The following is a 20,037-nucleotide window of genomic DNA, read 5'->3' as shown; positions in this document are numbered from 1 at the left end:
ACTATGATTTCAGGTAACTTCATGCTGTATTCCCTTAAAAGATTATTTAAAACATTCAAATAATATTGGAAAGATGTAATTTTTGTATTAAAAAAGGAAACCAGCAAATTAATATGTAAAATTGAATTATTTTAGTTCATTTACAATATCACAAGGCTATATTAATGGAATAATATTGGCTTATGCTTACAGTATTCATCTGTTCTTTAATAAATCAAAACATTGCTTTTACTCAAAATTATTAATGTAATGAATATAATATACCTTTTTTTTCACTTTTATGTTAAAAGACCCAAAGATTTGCATACCTATCAGACACCATAAAACTATTTAGAAAAAGGCAGAAATCTGTATGATGTGAGATGTCTTCACATTTAATACCATATTTCTGAAACATTCAGCAGGGAAAGATAAAGGAGCCATCACAACATGACATCTAATAATTTTTTTTCTTTGGCCATTCCTTTTCCAGCTGCTTTAAAACACTTGTGATTTTTGAGAAAACAATAACCTTGTGTAATCTGAGCAGGAGGTGCTTTTAGGGATCTGAACATGTATTTGATGCCAGCATCAACAGAGGTCTCTAGGACATATAGATAAGAGTTTTCCAGAGGAATTGCTCAACAACTGATGTATTCAGGCACTGAGTGAAAAGTTGAATATTAACAGAGAAACTCTGATTGCTCAGAAAGGTTGACCCTATCACTGTGAAGCTGCAATTGGTGCTGCTGCATATATATAAAAGAACAGAGGTGACCTCTCCCTGTCAGAGCTGATGAAAAGAGAAGATCACTGAGCTGCTCAAGCAAGCCAGCACCATGAAACTGCTCCTGCTGTTCCTGCTCTGTGTGTCCTCCGTTCAGTCCCAGGGCTCTCTTGACTATGACGAAGAGGTTGTAATACTGATATTGATTAATAATTAGTTATTAATGATTAATTTAATTTAATTGCATGCATGACTTCCTCAGTTTATGTGAGTTAGCTAAATTAGAAGTTGTGGGAAAAGATAATCCAGTGTATGTTCCTTTTCCGATTGATTTGTTCAAAAAATTAACATTTTATATGCAACCCCACAATAGCTATTTTCTGAGTTTGAAGATATTTTCTTCCTATTTCTTTTTCTGTAGGGAATGAAGAATGTTTGATGGTAAGATTAGTTATTTAGCTGAATTTATTTAAGGATACTAATTTAGCAATGTTGACATATGATGTTACAGACAATTAGTATTAGGTATAAAGGAGTAGAAGTGTGTAATAAATCATGTCCTGTCTCAAAGACAGTAAAATCTTTTCTGCAGAGTCAGTAGACATTAAAAAAACTGAAACTAAACAAACTACCAGTTTATACAGCTTAACACTACAAATTAAGAGGTAACAATTGTGAAACAGAAGGAAAAGAAATGAGAATCAATATAAAATAATGGTTTAATATATATTTGTGTTTAAGTAAAATATTTCAGTGGGAAACACAATTTAGAATTTTGATGCACTTTTTTATTATTTGAAAATCCCTGTAAAAATTGAATTGGTCAGACTTTCTGACAATCTGAACACTTGTGTCTGCATATTGACTACTGATAACACTAATGTGTTAAATAATTTTCAGCAATTCTGTGTATTGTATGCTGCTTATTTTTGAAACTCCTTGAAGCCTCTGATGCTGGATCCTTTCGAAAGTTTGTTATTTGGAGCTAAGTCTCAGTGGGATTGGAAACGGCTGTAGGTTTTGATTCAGTAGCTCAAACAACTATTAATTCAAATGGTTTTGTTTGAAAAAATGCTTAGGGACCAGGCCTGTTTTCCTTGCTCATCCTCTTAGACTTTGCTGTTTCTGCCAGATATGGGGAGTGTGTGCATCAGAGAGCTCTACAAACCTACTCTGAGAGATGTTATTAAATGGTTTTCCTAACTTCACCAGTTGACAGCTGGGATGTGACTTGAGACCTGATGATTTATTTGACCGTGGCCTGATTTTCTGAGACCTTACAAGTATTCCTGTAGCCCAATGAAAAACTGGGACACTGAAAATGTGCTGCTGAATACACTTCTTAGCCCCCAGGATTTCTAATTTTTTTTGTCGCCTACTACTTCAAGTTCCATGGCACTTAGTAGCTCTGAACTGTGTAAGATTTATTCCTTGGTCAGAAATTGTTATTGAAATATTATTTTACTGTGGTTTGAAGACTTTTTAGTTACGGAGAGTGTGACTAGTCTTACAAGGGAGGCAATGACTTTTACATAATGGCAATGACTTTTACATAATGCCAGTATAACATTTCCATTATGGCTTTTTCATTCCATTCCCTAGTTTTCCTTGCTGTTTAAAAATCCTAAAGAGTGCTGAACAGATGCCTCCACCCTATGCAGCCCATTTTGCAGTGGCAATCCCAGATTCAGAGAGTTTCTCTCCCCTTGGCTGTGCAGGATGAGAGCCCCGCGGTTGACGTTCGGGGCCACCGACCCCTGGACAAGAGGGTTGAGATGGCACCGGCGCTCCGGCCCGTGGCACCTCCCATCAGCGGGACCGGGTACCAGCCCCGGCCCCCGAAGCGAGGAAAGACGGAGGAGAAGAAGGAGCGGACTGTCTATCCTGATGCCGGAGGCTGCCAGCATGCGCTGGACGAGCTGGTGGGTGTCTGGCTGCTGAGGCAGCTGGTGACATACTGTCCTTTCCTTCTAGTGCACCCAACACGGGAGTTTCCCTTGCCAAATAAAGCACGGTTGTTCATTTAAAGTAGTCCAGCATTTCTTCACTTTGCTTGGGTTTGCTAGGACTGCATTCATAAGGGTGATGCGTCAGAGTCCATGGCTGAGTCAGGCTACAGCAAAGATGGGGGGAAGAGAGTAGAACTGTAAGCCAGGAAAGGAAGTATCTGTGGGTTAGCCTGTGCCTTCTGCCTGGTTTTGCATTCAGTACAGGAAAAACCTCTGCAGAAGTGCTGGATTCAGTTTCAGACAATCTTAAGGAACCCTAGGGACCAAAAAAGCCCCATCCTCCCATGTCTTTCTTAAAATTAGTTTCAAAATGTAGTTCTACTCTACCCTCAGTCACTGCTGCAGCTCTTACTGCATACGAGCATGCTTGACACCCAGCACACCCCTTGCTGCCTTGCAGCAGCCTATCACACTGTCTCTGCTATGATCCCTGCTGGAAAATGCAAGCTGTAGCAATGCTGAGAGGCATCTTAGTGACTGAGCACAAGGCTGAGTGTGGACGTTCCCAACAAAGGAAGTTTGATAAAGCTTATCTAGATGCTTAAATACCTGTTCTCCCATTACAAACTCTTTGTTGTGTTCAAAGGTATGTCTGTTCACTGATGGGACTAGAACTTCTTTACTTTTATTCACAGCCCTTTTTCCTTCTTTTAAGGGAGTGCTGTGTCCGACTGGATGTGAGCTGCGAACTCTACTGCTAAAACAGGAAAAATCAGTGAAACCAGTTATTAATGATCTAAAAGTTAAAGTGAACTCTCTTTCGGAGAGCTCCTCAACTTTCTATGAGTATGTGACCATTCTAGAAGATAAATTGGTAAAGAGGCAAAAACAAAGAAAAGGTATGCTACTTCTATGAACTACTAGTGTAAATGGTATTGAAGTTTTATTGGCATTCCTACAGTTACTTTTAGTGGGACTTCTTAAAAAAATTAAAAATACCATGGACTATCTAGCAAAGCAGAATTCTGTGACCATGGCCTCTGAAATCTTAAAAAACATCCTTTGAGAGAAACGAAGGAATGGATTTCATGCTAGAGGCAAGATTCATAGGAGGCCTCTTAATGTACATTATTCATGTGTTCCCCTTGCCTGTTTTCCTATGTCCATCCAATCCATTTATGACCAGCCTCTGGATTGGCACCATAGCTCTCTAGAAAGAAGGGAATTACTGCTCTTTGGCAGAGTAAAGCACCACTGATAAACCTATTAGCTAGCAAAGAAACAGCAGTACACATGGACCACTTCCCTGAGAGTATCTGCATAGTTTTTGCACACTGTGGAAAAGTAAGCAAAAGAAATGCCCTTCCTTCCTAGTGGCATCTCAAATTGTACTTATAAACTGCTCTTCTTCATTTCCTAACTGAGAAATATTTTGAAAACTAATCTGCTTTTCATCTCTTTGCTCTTCTAGACAATGATGATTTACTTTCTAAGTACAACACAGAAGTGGAATTGCAGTATAATTATATAAAGGATAATCTGGACAATAACATCCCATCTAGCCTCAGGGTCCTTCGTGCAGTTGTGGATTCATTACATAAAAAGATACAGAAACTGGAAAATGCCATTGCAACCCAGGTGGACTACTGCCGTTCCCCATGTACTGTTTCCTGTAATATTCCTGTGGTTTCAGGCAAAGGTATTCATTCAACTCTAATGACATCTTTTCTTCCATTTATGTCACTGTGCAAATTGATAGTTGCATCTGAAGCCTGTACAATTGATTAGGTATTAGGAAAGATGGAAATCCTAGATGAAAAAAAAAAATCTTTTCTGGATCACTGTACTGGTCAGACCAAAGATCCTCTTATCCAATATCAGTCTTTGTAAGTGACTAGTTGGATTTTAAAGAAATGTGTGCTTCAGGGCCTTTGTAAGGTGGAAGTGATACTTTTGTGACTATCATGGTTGTAATCTTGATTTTTTCGGTCGAGAAAGCTTCTTCTTTCAAAAGCTTGTCTAGTTCAAGAAGTCATTGTAAGGTATGCAGTGTTGCATCACTTAGTTTGAAATTTCAGAAATTCCTCTTTGGAAAAGTTGCACAGTGCGGTATTCTTTCTTCCATGATTCTTTCACTTGATGTACAGAAATCAAAATGAAAGTAAAATATTTTCTATAGATTTTAAAATGTTCCCATATAGCAGCAAACCAAAATATAAGACAACTGTTCAAATTCACAGATCTTTCAGTACTAGTCTCTGTTTTATTCTTGCAGAATGTGAGGATATCATCAGAAAGGGAGGAGAGACATCCGAAATGTACCTCATCCAGCCAGATCCTTTCGTCAAGCCATACAGAGTGTACTGTGACATGGAAACAGACAATGGAGGTTAGTGTGAAATAACTATGTTGTTATAATATTGATTTACCAGTGCTACCAAAAAATCAAATTAGTAATTTGTATTTTATACAAAGAAATATGAAATTTTATATTTTGTAATTACTTGATAATTAAATCTGATTGAATTGTTCAGGGAAGTCTTGAGGTCATCTGCTGATGCAGAATAGGATACTTCTATTGTGAAACTGGAAATAAATTGTGTATGTATCTTACTATGACCATCATGGACAGTGCATAAGTGGGCAGAGAAGGACAGCCTGGCTCATTTCTTACCCTGTCACTTGACAAAAGACCAGGGCTGTCCTTCAAGTTCTGCTTTTTCCGCCTTTCCTTATGAAGCAAGGTTCTACTTAAGTGTGAGCAAAGGGGCAAAACTGAGCTCAAAAGCAGTGAAAGGACCTGCTGCAAGGAAGCCATATGCTCCTCTGCTCCTGAGGTGAAGTTAAAAGGGCTATATCTTAGTGTCAGATGCTCCTTTTGTACTGGTAATTTAATCTAAATACTCTTGCTTCTGCAGGCTGGACTTTGATTCAGAACCGCCAGGACGGCAGCGTTAATTTCGGAAGAGTATGGGATCAATATAAAAAAGGATTTGGAAATGTTGCAAAGAGTGGAGGGAAGAACTACTGTGATACACCAGGTAAAACGCCAAGCCCAAAATGCAAAGAGCTGTTCTTACTGAAACCATTTTCTTCTATTTTTTGAAGCTCTTAGATATTTTTAAAATTAACCAACCCGCTCCAGCAGACCTATAGGCAAATAATAAAGTTGCCTTGAAGTATATTGCGAAGTCTGTTTCACAGAGCTCTCACTTGTTGCTTCTCAGGTGAATATTGGCTCGGAAATGACAAGATCAGCCAGCTTACCAAAATAGGGCCCACTGAAGTTCTAATTGAAATGGAGGACTGGAATGGTGATAAAGTATCAGCTCATTATGGAGGTTTCACTATACAGAATGAAGGAAACAAGTATCAGCTTTCAGTTAGTAACTACAAAGGCACTGCAGGCAATGCACTGATGGATGGAGCTTCCCAGTTGCATGGAGAAAACAGGACAATGACAATTCACAATGGCATGTACTTCAGTACTTACGACAGAGACAATGATGGATGGTATGTACTTGCACTAGACATTTAAAATAAAAATAGAGCTGGATATATAATATTTCTGTAATTTGCCATTAGTTTTCAAGCATTTTGTAGCATGTCAAAATATGTTATGTCCCTGCAAGTTACCAGCTAAATGTCTATGGAGTTCTCTTGGCATAGCCAAAGGCCAGGTAAAACTATATATTGGGTTAGTGACAGTCCACAACCAAGTAAGACACAAACATGCTGAATTTTATTGATTCCATGAATGATTTACCAGCAAAAAAAAAAGAAAAAAAAAAGGTAGCAAATCTGAATGCAATATATTCATAGTCAGACACTGACAGCAGCAGTGCTGAGGACATTATGCAGGAATATTGGTACTTACTCCATGAAAATATAATGGATCCTGGAGGAAAAGGCAGGTAGCATGTCAATTTAAAAAGCAATGTTCTGCCTACTCAGAAGACAGGAGCTCAGTTGTAAAGTATATAATAGAGCACTGTATCTCTAACCTGTGCTTAATACCTGATTACATATTCATGAATAAAGGAATTGTTTAGGTTGGGGAAGACAAACATTTCTCATTGCTTTCTATCTTTAAATTTCATTGATATTGTACTTATCATTATGAACTGCAAATAACCACAGTTATCAATCAGTAAACTAAAATGATATTCCCCAAGAGGTGCAATTAAAATTTGATTTTTCTTAGCTGCTTTATCTTCTGAGTGCAGGGTGTAGTGCTTGTGATGGTCAATCCTTTCTAGGAAGTTCAGAGAGGACTTAAATTGTTTATTATGGTTTGAAAATTTCAGTGCACAGGCTGGTATATGTACTCTGTTGATCTGCTAGCCTATATTACAATGTCACTCTCAATGCCTTTTTATTTCTTTCCCCTCATCAGGTTAACTCAAGATCCAAGAAAACAGTGCTCCAAACAAGACGGTGGTGGATGGTGGTACAACCGCTGCCACTCGGCCAACCCCAATGGCAGATACTACTGGGGAGGGACCTACAGCTGGGACATGGCAAAGCATGGGACAGATGATGGTATTGTCTGGATGAACTGGAAAGGGTCGTGGTATTCAATGAAGAAGATGAGCATGAAAATCCGGCCATACTTTCCACATTAACCATTATCAAAATGTACAGAATCAGGGGTTTTCTTTTAGTATTTGTACATGGTTGTCTTTTTAGTACGGTACTCAGTCTTCTCTTTACACATGAGAACCCAATCTCTATGTACAACCATATTGTGACCTAAAGTGAAAAGCTGTGTCAAATATAAATCTAAATCTGTCCAATGAAAATAACTCACCAGTGTATTTTTCCCATTTTTCATTTGTGCATGAGACAGAATTAACTATTATAGAATAACACTGATAAAATAAAACCAACTTGTTTCACTCTTTTACAAAGTTCTTTTGTATCTTTTTTAAAGAGGGGGAGGATTATTTCTAAGTGTTTTCTATAAACTAATGAAATCTTGAAACTAAAGTATTCTTCATATTATTCTTAAGTATTCATGCATGATCTGGGGAGAAGGAAAGGCATTCCACTAAATAAGAGGCAGTTTTATTCTTTTGTATTATAAAAGTAACAGTAGCTACCTGTGTAACAAGTTGAGAAGGAATAAAAGTGGAAAGAGTATTGAACAAACCAGTAGGTGACTGGTCCCTTGGTTCAAATCCTGTTGCTGGATGAAATATGTCCTCTTCTGGGACCTGGTTACATACTTGCTTTCACACATATGTGCTTTCATACAATCCCTATGATGGGACTGGAGTAATTAATGTCTCCAGTCACAGAGTAGTGGAGGTTGAGTATTTCATCAAACCTAGTAGTCTCTGCCCCCTTGAGCAGTCAAAGACAAGACTACCCAAGCCTGGTAGACAGGATGAACATCTCTCAAAGGGGTCTGCCTTCCTCCACAAGGGAAGGGACCCAGATCAGTAGGGGGGGATGGATCCCACCCGAAACCTTTAGTGTTTATTTAATCTGTGAAGCCCAGGAGGACAAGAAAGAGACATAATGGCAGCTTCTCACTAGAGGAGCACATGGATGTTAAGTGTCCACACAGGCAGGCTTCCACTGAGGCTAAGGAACAAAAACTTAATGTGCAAGTGGAAATCTGTTTTCCAAAAGCACAGACCCCCTCCTCACACGAGTGTAAAGATGTCTTTGCTCTTCAGCAATCTTTCTTAAAAGAGCAGACAATGGATGTATTTGAGAAGTGCTGAAAAAAAGTCTAAAAGTGAGCTGCTTTACCAGTATTTGATGATCTTGTTAAATGGTATGCAACACGTCAGTGAGATTAGAGGTAAGGAAGTTTGCTCATGCCTCTTTCTAGAAGCACAGAAATATTACTCAGTGTAAATACTTGTGTAATTTTATGCCATAAAGTATAAAGATAAATACAATGTAGTCTTCTCTAATTTTGTGACCAATATAACTGATATTCCATGCAGCCAGCTTTTTTCTAGAAGATCCTTAGCATACACTGTCAGCAAGCTGATTTAAACCCCTTACCCTTTGAAGAATTTTTGTTTGGCATCTGTGCTGAGAAATATTCAGGTAGTTCCTCATCTTGCTTGGTCTGGTTAGTCATAACCTTTTAGTGGTTGCTAGAAAATAATAGCCTGCTTTAGGAGTTGCATTTTGATAAGTTATCATGGAATTGTCTTATTTTGAAGCTCCTAGTATGCATGATAAGCTATCTAGGATTCATCAATGGGATGGAAGATCTATGTCCATATTTATAAAATCAAAGCTTAGGAGATTCTTACAAGTCAGTCCTAAAATTCATGCATTCTTTATCAAAGTGTACTCCATGTTGGGTGTGTGACAAAAGTGAGAACCCACACCATCCTTGGTTCTGTCTGAGAGCTGGATCCCACTGCTGTTGTACTCCCCTTGAAATGGAAATGAGAGTGTGAATGTTGAACTTGGTTAGACTTTCACAGTCCACGTCAGTGGAGGCAGGATTTTGTTGTGAACATACTTCTAAATATTTTTACTTCTTTAATACCCCTAAAACAAAGTAAATAACTCAAATTAAAAATTTTTAACTCGAGTCAATGTGTGAGCTGCCAAAGATATGAACAAAGTTCATATCAAAAGGGTTTTTAAATCAATATTTCCTTGTCAGTTAAAAATAAAATCAAAAAAGTCTCGTTGATAATTAATCATTTTTTATTTTTTAATCTCCAAATGTGCTCAGTTGCCTTCAAATTCGCAGGGTAAAGGTTCATCACACATACATATATAAAAAAATCTTTTCAACTTGTAGTCATAAAACGCATTAAAGGCCTGTCTTTTTACAGGGTTTCTATGGGCCTGATTTTCATTCTAACAGTTTTTAGGGAATAATCAGAGGCTTTAAATGGCAGCCAGACTATGCCATTTTCGATCTCATAGGGGACATTGTACCTGGGGTCGTAGTGGCCACCTGGGTAGTAAATGCCATTGAGGTTGGCAGCCTGGCAGCTGTTGTACCACCAGCCCCCCCCATACATCTCGGCACAGTTCTCCTCCCAGCGGTCCTGGTCTCGGTCAAAGGTGCTGAACTTCATCTGGGCATGGGAGGTGTACTCGGTGCCCTCTTCCAGCCAGCCAGCCACCAGGGCGTCCCCAGCGGTGCCCTCGTAGGAGGACACGGCCAGGGTGTACCCCTCAGCTTCAGACCCTACCTGCACGAGATACTCTGCAAACACAGCATTCCCATCCCAGTCCTCTAGCTCTACCCGCAGCACAGTATAGTTCTGAGTCAGCAAGTGCAGGTTTTCATTGCCCAGCCACAACTCTCCTCGCCCCCTGCCATCCACGCTGCCGAAACCTTTCTTGTAGTCTTGCCAGGTGCGGTTAAAATTCACTGATCCATCCATTCTTTGTTGGACCAATAGCCATCCTCCCAAAGTGGTCTCTTGGTCGCAATAAACTGACAAAACCTTATTGGATCCCGCTGGCTTGATTTTGAAAATGCCACTTTTGGCACCAGAAGTGTGTTTCTGGCGGATATCATCACAGTCTAAAAAAAAAAGTTGATCTGGTTTGACAGAAGTTATCAGCAAAATTTAATAAAAGGTTCAGAGGAATCCAAATACCAATAGGTCAGAGGAAAATTGTTAAACACGTCTTGGACTATGCTAGGTGTAGTGACAGGCAACATTAGAAAGAATTCAGGAAAGAAAACTTTACATATTTCTTAAATTGTGAATTGTCTATGTAATACCCGAGCATTAATGAAATATTTTCCGCTTTGTTTCTGAGGTGGTAACAAACAGACACAGTGCTTGCATTTAATCATGACACTGTTGTACTGCAGTATCTAAAATCAATGTGTCAGTTTGGTTATGGATGGAGTTTGGCTCCACTACCTCAATAACTACCTTTCCCAGTGCTGGGTGTCCTTCGCTTCCCTCCTGATGATCTGAAGCTGCGTGCCTGAAAGTCTGGGGTATCCTCTGCACTCTGATCATGTTCCAACCCACCTAGCTGCTCATTTATTTCACGGGTCTTTACTGATTTGGTTTCAAAAGTAGAGCCTCCCTTCTTGAAACTAGAAGAGCTGGTCGCTACAGTCTTGGAGTGACTTGCACTGCCAGATGGGAATCCAGATGGCTGAAGTCTTCCAAAGTCATCTTCCTCCTCCTCTCCTAAGTCTCCAAATTTGTCTTTTCCCCCATAAGCTCCTGTACCTATGTGGCTACTGCCTGTGCGTCTGCTGGTTGTGAAGCTGCTAGATCCGCTAATGAGCTTAGTAGCAGTGGATGGAGAGTCAGGGGTAAAAAACGACTCTAGCTCAGGGAATACAGTCTCTAGCTTGTGCAAGCCATCTGCACCACTAAAATGGTAGGTGGTTCCTTCCCCTCCAACATTTCCAGGTAAATAGGCACAGTCTGAGCCATCAGAAGAGACTGTTTTCTCGAATACTTCTTCTCTAGGGCCATCAGGCCCAGAGACGACTTTTCTGGTGGTAGTTTTGGTGCATCTACGAACAGCGGAGGAGGTTTTGTCTTCCAGACTAAGGGTTTCTCTCCCATGAGTGGGAAAAACTAATTTGCTGGGGTATGAAGATTCATCTCCCCTTGCTTCTGCCGTGCGATGCGAGCTGTCGCCTCGGGAGGGTTTCCTGTCTTCTTCTGGTCTTTCTAATACCACTTCCATCTGCTTGATGTCATTAATTATGTTCAGAGCTTGCATTTCTGGGAGAGGCTTATGCTTAAAATGATCAGGAACATTAGAGTCCTTAAGTGGTCTCATTTTCAGTGTGCTCAAGGTGGTTGCTTGAAGCTCTGGGTGCAAGTTGACGGAGTTGGCTTGGACAAGCTGCTTCTGGATGTTGTCATAGCTTTCTTTGTCCACCTTGTAATCAAAACTTCTAGCACAGGTTCCTTTGCAAGATCGTATCTTAATATCAATGTCCACCTACATAACCAGAGAGAAGTAATTTGGTTAGGGAGCTTTCCCAACTTTCTCAAGCAAGGATATCTTCTACTGAACAGGGGAAAGATGAGAGCTGCCCTAGTACCTCCCACCTACAGCTGAGAGGGGAAGATTCTGTCATGGGGTTACCATTTCTTTCTCAAATGACCCAAATGATGGATTTCTGTTCTAGGAATCAAAAGGAGACTTTGATAAAAAACACTGTTTGTGCCATGACTTTTCCTTGCATTGCCATCAGAAGAACTGTCTGCAACGTGGGACCACAGGTTCTCATGCCCACCCTAGCTGTGGGCAGCAGTGGCAGCACTGGGGATGGACAGAGCACATCCCCTTTCTAACTACTCAGCAACTCCTTAGGAGGAGAAGTGCCTCATACAGAAGCCGTTATCAGCAGAGGGAGCATCCCTGTGGCCTGGGAGAGAAGCAGCAGATGGGACTAGAAACTCACATAACTCATGCTGGTTCCTACAGAGCAGAAGTAGAAAATCAGGATGGATAGGTAGCAACTCATTTGGGGATTTTTCTCCGCAAGTCAGGTCCTGTGAGAGTTGCACCATGTTTTCTCCCAGCTGGAGCACTGCTCACCATAATGGACAGATCCCCTTTCTGTAGCTAGGCACTGGAGAGAATGGGAAGGGCACGGCAGACACCTACCTCTAAGCGCTTCATCTCCACCACTTGTTCCTGGATGCTGCTCTGCAGAGCTTTAATTCTGTTCACTTGAGTGACAACTCTCTGCTTTAATGTCACAATTCTCCGTCTCAGTTCTCCTGACAGGCGATCGTAAGTCTCATCAAGCTCTGAAACAAAAATGCCTCACAGTCAGCTATGCCCATGTGCTTTTCTTTCCTAAATATGTATCATATTTTAAAATATGTAATTAAACACATAATTGAGAACATATTTCTCATAGTACTGAGCAGTTTAAATTCATTTTTGCTAACTAGTTAAGAGTCTGTTAATAGGATTGTTCTGTTTCCTGATAATAATATTCAGTGCAGCCTGTACTTTCACTACATATGGCTTATTCACAAAAAAGTAGTAATTCAGCAATGGACAATGAAACTGGGCCCAAGATACTCACCCTGAGCACTGTCCAGGTTTGGTTTTAGTGCATTTACAGTTTCCACAATTATCTGATTGGACTTCTTATAGTTGTTTTGATTATCTGAGAGCAGTTTCTTGATTTTGTCTATTCTTTGACTGAACTCCTGGTCCTTTTCTTCAATCAGTCCTTGCATTCTGCATCCTGATGGACATTTGGCACCCTAGAATTGAAAGAGGGAAATAACTGTGCTAAAATCCTCAAGAGTAAACATCTTGTACAATGGAATCTGTGAAGCACATACTCAGAAACCTGCTGTAGCTGTGGGGTGTGGAATAAGCAAACCTTTAGTTTCCCCTCTCCTCTGTTTGTCATGTGTGAGATTTTTGTAGATACATATATATTTCCTAAGGGTCTGCTGTGAGAAGTCTGTCATCCAGTTTGAGGGAGGATTTTAGAGGCTAGCATTTTTAAGCAAAGTTTTCCTCAGAAAAGCTTAATGTTCTGACAGACTTAAGTTCTTTGCCAAGAAATCATCAAATAAATGTAGCATAGAAAAGGACTGAGATGCAAGAGGCAAGAAAGAGAGAAATTAATAGTTTATATACAAAAACATCTGGTCAATTATTATGAAACGTTTACTGAGCATCTTGTAATCTGACTTCCTAAAAAATTAACTAGCGAGTGATTGTGAGTATGTGATTTCTAGCTGTTTTTCTTTTTCTCACAATTCTCTTTCTGGTGCCTCTATTTTATGAACTCCAAAAGTGGCACCGCCAAAATTCTGAAAAGAAACTGTTCTTATGTTTTTCTACTGTGAGCCTTCGGTCTTTTCCAGATTTACTTTCTCTTCTCATTCTGCACCACTGCAAACTTCTCCCTGTCTATTTTGTCTTCATTTTCCCTTTTTTCCTTTGTTTCCCACAGGAGACCTGTGCAGGCTGCCCCGACCTGAAGCGTTACCTCGGCCCTAGCGCTGAACCCTGTGCTGGCCTGTGGCACCTGATGTAGTGATCCAGCTGGGGCCCCCCTTTCCCCCCAGTGTCAATGGCTCACCCAGTCATCATCTGCACAGAAGGGCCAGTTCTTCTCAGACTGGCAGCTGGACGGGGACTTGTGCTCCACAATCCTGGGACCACGCACTCCTGCACTCCCCTGCTCAAAGGCAGTCTTCCCATCTTGTGCCTGCCAGCAGGAAGAAGGGGAAAAGTAAAAGCAAGGTTCAGTGAACAGCTGTCAAGGAAGCAGAAACACAAAGCTGATGTCCTCACACAGCTGGTGGGTGGCAATGACAGCCATCTGGTAAGCATCACACCCAACAGTGCAAGGATTTTATTCCAACATTTCTTGTAAGATATTATATTGTTTGTTTAGTCAGAATAAAGCTTTACATCTCTTAAAATTAATGCTTTCATGTAGAGAGCTATTGATGCTCAGGATGCTCAGGATACATTATGATAATATCATTCCACAGAAATATTTTGTCCTGTGTGTAAATACAAAATTAAGTTGAAATTAGACTGAAACTGGAAAAGTAAAAATAAATACTTTAAAAATACTATTCCCATTAGCTGCAATACTCTAAAACTCTTATTGTCACTTTACCACCTTCTGTCTACACAAAAGTAGCTTACAGATATATGATTTTTCCACTAGAGTTTCTGGTTTTAATCACAGTTGCTAACTGGAAGCTTGTAACAGGGTTTTGCCTGACAGAAAGAGCAAGAAAGCTACTAACACAATTTAAAAAACAATTTCAGTGATGGATGGGTTTCACTGTCTTAATGAAAAGAAGAAAAATATATACACTGAGGTTTTCTTCAAACCTGAGAAGAAAAAGCGATATACAAGTTAATTCCAGGCCAAAACATAATAAAGATTCCTGCAGTGTTATCACTTGGTGATAGACCATTTTTTCTTTCATTAAAGAAACCTGTGTTTAAGATGTAATTAGGCCTGACTGGAATCCTCTGTGCACCTTTTGTGCTTTTCAAACATTATAATTAATGTTTGAATATATTAATGACTACTTATTATGATTGATGATTAATTCTGAAGCTGAGAAAGTGATCCTAATTCCAATCTCCAGGGTCAGAACCACCGTGAGGAACTGGAATGCTTTTATTAAAATCAGCAGATTCAAATTCATAGTTTGATTAATTAATGATTTGATCTGGCCCAAGTGCCTCCTAAAAGTAGCACATATATCCAAAAATGCCCTTTAGGCATTGACAACTCCAATATGACTGCTTCTGTTTTGTCCCAACTGCTTCATATAATTTCTGTCATTTGTTAAAACAGGCACTTTATTTAAAACAAAAACCAAAACAAACCAACAGTCACACAGAGAAATGTAAAGAATATAACATAATATTATGGACTGAGTACTCAATGGGGGAAAAAAGGTTATATTAGCACAGCTGAAAATCAAGTTAATCTCCTTCCTTACCAAAGATTTGATTCTTACTTGGCTGTAGTTTAAGCTGATGTTGCTGCTACAAGAATCCTTGTTTTTAAATGTGTCTTTCATAATAAAGGAATTGTGTGTCATTTGTAGGTAGAAAATCCTGCTGAAATGAAAGGGGCACATTCCTATACTGAAATACTGTCCAAAGGAAAGCACGATTCATCCCAATAAACATGAAAATTCCTGAATGGCTGGAGCTACCAGCATCCAGCCAGTTATGTTTAGGACTTAGAGCATCACCTATGAATGTTTGAATTCATGTAAATGGATTTGCTTTGCTGCTCTTGAAGCCTGGCAGATTCAGCAAAACAGAGTTAAGCAAAGCTATAGAGGGCTAGATACTCCAAAAGTATTGATGAAACTTCATCAGAGAAGTAGTTACACTAAGCTGCTGCATATGCGTGTGCACTGAATTTTACGAGCTAGGTGATAGACAAAATTTATCTATCTCATGAATGCTTAATATTCAAAGCAGAAAGATACAGAAAGAATCAAGTAAGCAAATTCATACCCAGGCTATGCTGAGGCACAGGAGCACGCAGAGGATCCTCACAGGCATCATCTTCAGGAGAAGAGCAAGAGCTCTGACTGAAAGGATGCTTTCTGCCAGTCTTTTGGTGCAATTTAAACCTGAATGCAAAGCTGAGATTAATCATTATGCTCCCTTCTGTTTGTAGAAAAAGCACACCACATGCCCCCCTCCCCCTTCAGCGATTACTTAAGGCCTCTTGCACAAGTTTCTGGTGTTATTTGCTCCAGATAAGTTTGTTCAACACCAACATACGGGCAACGCCAAAAATTCCAGGAAAAAATTCTGTCTAAAACTGTTTCTTGTAACTGGACAGTCAACCAAGATGTGTGTCAGAACTAGTGGGAGCCAGCAGTGCTTACCTGCTGGAAAACACACACTCAGTGTGATGGGCATTTAGCTCCATAAACAAAGAGCTGATATTTGAAAAAGGAAGTGATTGCTTTGCCTGCATGTTGGTGTTGAACAAAATATACTGAAGTCCATGGAGAATCTCCCAGTCAAACTCCAAAAAGCTCAAATTTTAACTCTATAATAGACACAAAAGTCCAGTGAAAAATCACTTGTGATTTTTGTGAAAAACCTTGTGATCACTTGTGAAAAAACTTGTGATCTTCATGCTCAGGAGCACAGGATTGCAGGTGCAATCTCTGTGGGTTCATGGACTGTGCCTTGATGGACCGGAGGATCACATATGATATTTCTTCCACTGAGCCCCTTCTGCCTCACACTGAGCATGGGGATGGTGCTCCACAGGCAAGCATCTGCCCAGAGCTGTACACTCTTTTCATTGTAGGGTGATGCTCTGCAGACTGCTTAAAGCTTCAAGGATTTTCCTATGGTACATTACATTCATTCCCTGGCCATGATCTTCCTCTTTTCACAGTTGTAGAAAGCAGGTGAGAAGGTTAAGTCAAAAAGTAGCTATTAATTTTTGGGATCCATTTTGATAGCCTGAAGCCTTCGGAGCACACCCTAAGTGCAGATCCCATTGCTGGCAGCTGCCTCTCTGTGCCAGCACCACGGGGCTCAGGGGGAACAGCTGGCAGCCAGCTCTGAGACATGTCTTGCCTCTGGTCCCACAGGAACTGGGTGATCAGGGCAGGAATAGCCCCTAATTCTGCAGGGTATCAGCTGTAAGTAAGGCACCACTGTGCCCCACCCTGACCTGCTAACTATATGTGTTACAATCTATACAACAACTAAAGCATCCTTCATAATGCAGGTGTGATATGTCACTTGGGTTCTAACTTTTCTCAGTTTGTCAGGGCTTGATTTTGTGACCATCAATAATAACTTAACATTATATTTGTAATTTACTGGGCCTTAAAAATCAATAGTAGTAAGAGCACATAAAGCAGAAGAATTTCTGCCTTTTCAACCATGCTGACAGAGGATGTGACAATTTGCTAGGTGGTGTTCCAGGCACTGGTCACCAGGGTAACAGGGGACATGGCAAGTAGCATGTTCCAGACCTCTTCTGACCCTCAGGGATGGCACAGCTCTCTGGTGACACTCAAACACAGTAAACTTAACTCTGGTACAGGTAAAACTCAGCCACCAAGGCTAGAAGGACTGGAAAAAAGTTGATATCTGATCATAAATATTAGGTAAGCTAAGAGGGGTGTCCTGCTTGCTGCAAAGGCAACAGCAGCTGGGGGAAGCTGGGGTGAAGGAGGAGCTTCTCAGGCTTTACAGTCAGGGGCTGAATTTGTGTGCCTGACCTTCAGCCTGTACCTCTGCTTTCATGTTGCAATCATTCAGTCACTTCTGTTGGTGTTTGTTTGAAAGGCTGGAGGCCAAGAGCTAGATAAACTTTGGATTTAACTTTAATTCAGGATCAAAGGACAGAAGCGCAGTTCACTACTTCATCTGCCCTGCTTTTGGCTGAATGCCACAGTAACAGTCGGGGAGTCTGGGATGTAGAGGTGGTTTGTGTGCCCTAGATGTGAGCCTCACCTTGTTTGCCCAGCACCCTCTGTGTCTCCTGCCCCACCACCAGCTTCCAAGAGGTGCCTTCTGCTCCTCCTGCCTGCTCATTCATGACCTGCCTATGGATGCTTTGTCTTGGACTTCATTCTCCTTCAGACTCAGCTCTCACCTTCTCTTTCTCTTCATATGCTCCTCAGACTACCTAACCCTTCTGAAGTCATTACTAGTCAGTCCCAGCACTTTGTCCCACATTTTCCCAATGCAATATCCCAGAACTGAGGAACCCAGAAGTCCTGCAGTCCATCCACTTTATTTGATTCTTTCTTCCTCTACATCTTCCTCATTCAGTTTTGGTTTTTTTTCCCTTGCCTTTGGAGTGAGATTTTTCTTTTTTGTGCTCCAGTGGTCTTTGGAAGAGTCACTGCAAGCTCAAGGTGTGAAACAAAGGCCACCAAATCCTTTAATAAACTTTTATAAAGTGAGAGGTACAGACTTTTCTAAATACAGGTGACTTTTACTATAGGGTACATTCTGAGGGTCATGTACGATAAGAAATTATTTAGAAAAAAGAAATATGCTCAGTTCTCAGCATAAAAAATAGGGGCAGTAAGTTCAATTGCAATGTACTTGCTTGCAAAAAATAATACTGAGAGTATTATTCTGTTTTCTAGGTCTTTTCTGGCCTCTTTCTGATAAGTATGGTGTTGCATGCCTTAGCAAGGAGCTTCTGGAGGCACGAGTGTTGCCAGATTTCTTTCAGGGCCCAGAGAACACAACAGTGGGCTGGGACCCTGAAGACTCACTGATTAACTCTGGCATAGGACTTCATTGAAAGATCAGGCTTCTTGGATTTGCTGGCTCTGATCCTTCTGACCGCTGGAGCAAATGGTCCTCTCCAGAGATTAAAATGATTTTTGAAAACTTAAAGACACCCATCAGCAAACTAACTGGAAGAATAAGCTGATCTTAGTTAGGGTAAGCAATCCATAAAATGTCAGCTCATATCCATGAAATGTTTGTAATTACAGCAGATGGCCATCAAATTGCAGCCAAAATCTAAACCAGGAGAGGCAATAACAATTCTCATCTAGCAGAGTGTAAATATAGGTATCAAAAGTGACAGAGGTGGTGAAAAGAATACTTTTTAAATCCATGTTGCAAATATATAAAAAATATCAACCTAAAGTCATGTCATAGGTGGCATAAATTGAAAACAGAAAGTGGAAGGGACTCAACCAATGCTGCTCAAGTGGCTGTTTGCAGAACAAGGGGGAGACTGGGCTTGCCAACCCTTCCCTTTCAGCCTTCTCTCAAGCCTCTCTACACATACTGCTTCAGCTCCATGGAGCAACAGGAGAGGCCTTACAGCACAAAATGTTCATCAGGAAAACTGCTTTGAGTGTCAAGGCTGGCAGGGAGCTGTGCATCATGGCTGGTTGCACGGGTGCAACAGAGTTGTGCAAATATACCAGTTCAGTGGTGTGGAGGGGTCATCCCTCCTCTCAAGCCATTGTTAACCTCACCTGACCCTGGCTAAGGAGGCCTTCTTCTCTCCTGAGAAACCTGTCTTCCTCTTAGATTTTGGCCCAAGAGTGAAAATTCAACTATGTCAAAATCTTAATAAAAATGAGAGGCAGCTGGCAGTTTATTGTGATGTGGAGACTCAGATCCAGGGAAGATGCTCAGCACCAGCCTCATGAGGCATCTGGGCATCAAAACTGGAAAACTGCTGAGGCAGCATGAACCGACTGTAAGGTCTCTTTTATCACTGCAATGTCCTCCTGTCTCTAAAATAAAGCACTTGAATGTGCTATTTAGAGATACCAGGCAAACTTCTGGTCTTTCATAAATAGCTAAAAATATAAAGACCAGGATACACTTCCTATTTTACCTCTTCATGCATCAGCTTGAGATAGTGATAGTTTCTAGCTCTGGGAGTATCTTTTGTTGAGCAATTTATCCAAAAACCCAATTTGGTTTGCTAACACACCCCTCAAATGCACTCATCAGATTTTGAGGAGGTACATTCAGACAGCATTGCAAACTCTTTGCTGGTCATGATCTGTGTTGTGGATTTGCTTATGTGGATCATATAGGAAATTATTATCAGATCCACAGAAATAAAATGCAAATAACATGCAATCAATTTCTGCTACAAATTTTAACATTTCTTGGTTGCATGGCACCGAATATGTTAAATTAATTTTTAAATATTGTGGAAAAAAAAGAGGGGTATGTGAGAATAACAGCCGTACAGTGTGATAATACTATGACACATAGTATTATATGACACATAATACTATGTGTCATATTGCAAATGAAAATTATTCTGAGTAAAATTTTACAAACTTGTTAATATGTATGGTCTGGAGTAAAAATATCTTTTCTTGGTCATTGATACTACCTAGCACGTTCCAACTGAAAATGTATTCATTACTTCGTGGTAAGCTAAGTTAAATAGTCTTCAGCAGG

At 40.3% G+C, this 20,037-nt stretch overlaps 2 protein-coding genes across 2 annotated transcripts; one reads left to right on the top strand and one right to left on the bottom strand.

Moving 5' to 3' along the window:
- Positions 1-759: 759 nt before the first annotated feature.
- FGB (fibrinogen beta chain) lies at positions 760-7,560 on the top strand. Its single transcript, XM_005415588.2, has 8 exons — positions 760-893; positions 2,425-2,628; positions 3,371-3,554; positions 4,127-4,354; positions 4,931-5,044; positions 5,574-5,696; positions 5,883-6,168; positions 7,052-7,560. Exons 1-8 carry the CDS (start codon positions 819-821, stop codon positions 7,278-7,280), a joined length of 1,443 nt encoding a protein of 480 aa, XP_005415645.1. The 5' UTR covers positions 760-818; the 3' UTR covers positions 7,281-7,560.
- A 1,826-nt stretch (positions 7,561-9,386) lies between these two features.
- FGA (fibrinogen alpha chain) lies at positions 9,387-15,696 on the bottom strand. Its single transcript, XM_005415587.2, has 6 exons — positions 15,616-15,696; positions 13,694-13,822; positions 12,677-12,860; positions 12,247-12,392; positions 10,536-11,574; positions 9,387-10,174 (listed from the first exon to the last, which is right to left on the bottom strand). The coding sequence occupies exons 1-6, from the start codon at positions 15,664-15,666 to the stop codon at positions 9,465-9,467; spliced, it is 2,259 nt and encodes a 752-aa protein (XP_005415644.1). The 5' UTR covers positions 15,667-15,696; the 3' UTR covers positions 9,387-9,464.
- Positions 15,697-20,037: the final 4,341 nt, after the last annotated feature.

This window comes from Geospiza fortis, unplaced genomic scaffold (assembly GCF_000277835.1).
Source record: "Geospiza fortis unplaced genomic scaffold, GeoFor_1.0 scaffold40, whole genome shotgun sequence".
NCBI classification, from domain to species: domain Eukaryota; kingdom Metazoa; phylum Chordata; class Aves; order Passeriformes; family Thraupidae; genus Geospiza; species Geospiza fortis.
Note: the sequence above shows the minus strand (reverse complement) of the source record. Positions and strands in the feature narration are given on the sequence as shown.

Excerpts from the sequence above, each read along its gene's own strand:
- FGA (XM_005415587.2), bottom strand. The coding sequence starts at position 15,666 with ATGATGCCTGTGAGGATCCTCTGCGTGCTCCTGTGCCTCAGCATAGCC. Across the intron at positions 12,393-12,676 it reads AAACCTGGACAGTGCTCAGG|AGCTTGATGAGACTTACGAT; the intron begins GTGAGTATCTTG and ends TTTTTGTTTCAG. Across the intron at positions 10,175-10,535 it reads GACACCCAGCACTGGGAAAG|ACTGTGATGATATCCGCCAG; the intron begins GTAGTTATTGAG and ends TTTTTTTTTTAG.
- FGB (XM_005415588.2), top strand. The coding sequence starts at position 819 with ATGAAACTGCTCCTGCTGTTCCTGCTCTGTGTGTCCTCCGTTCAGTCC. Across the intron at positions 4,355-4,930 it reads TCCTGTGGTTTCAGGCAAAG|AATGTGAGGATATCATCAGA; the intron begins GTATTCATTCAA and ends TTATTCTTGCAG. Across the intron at positions 5,697-5,882 it reads GAACTACTGTGATACACCAG|GTGAATATTGGCTCGGAAAT; the intron begins GTAAAACGCCAA and ends GTTGCTTCTCAG.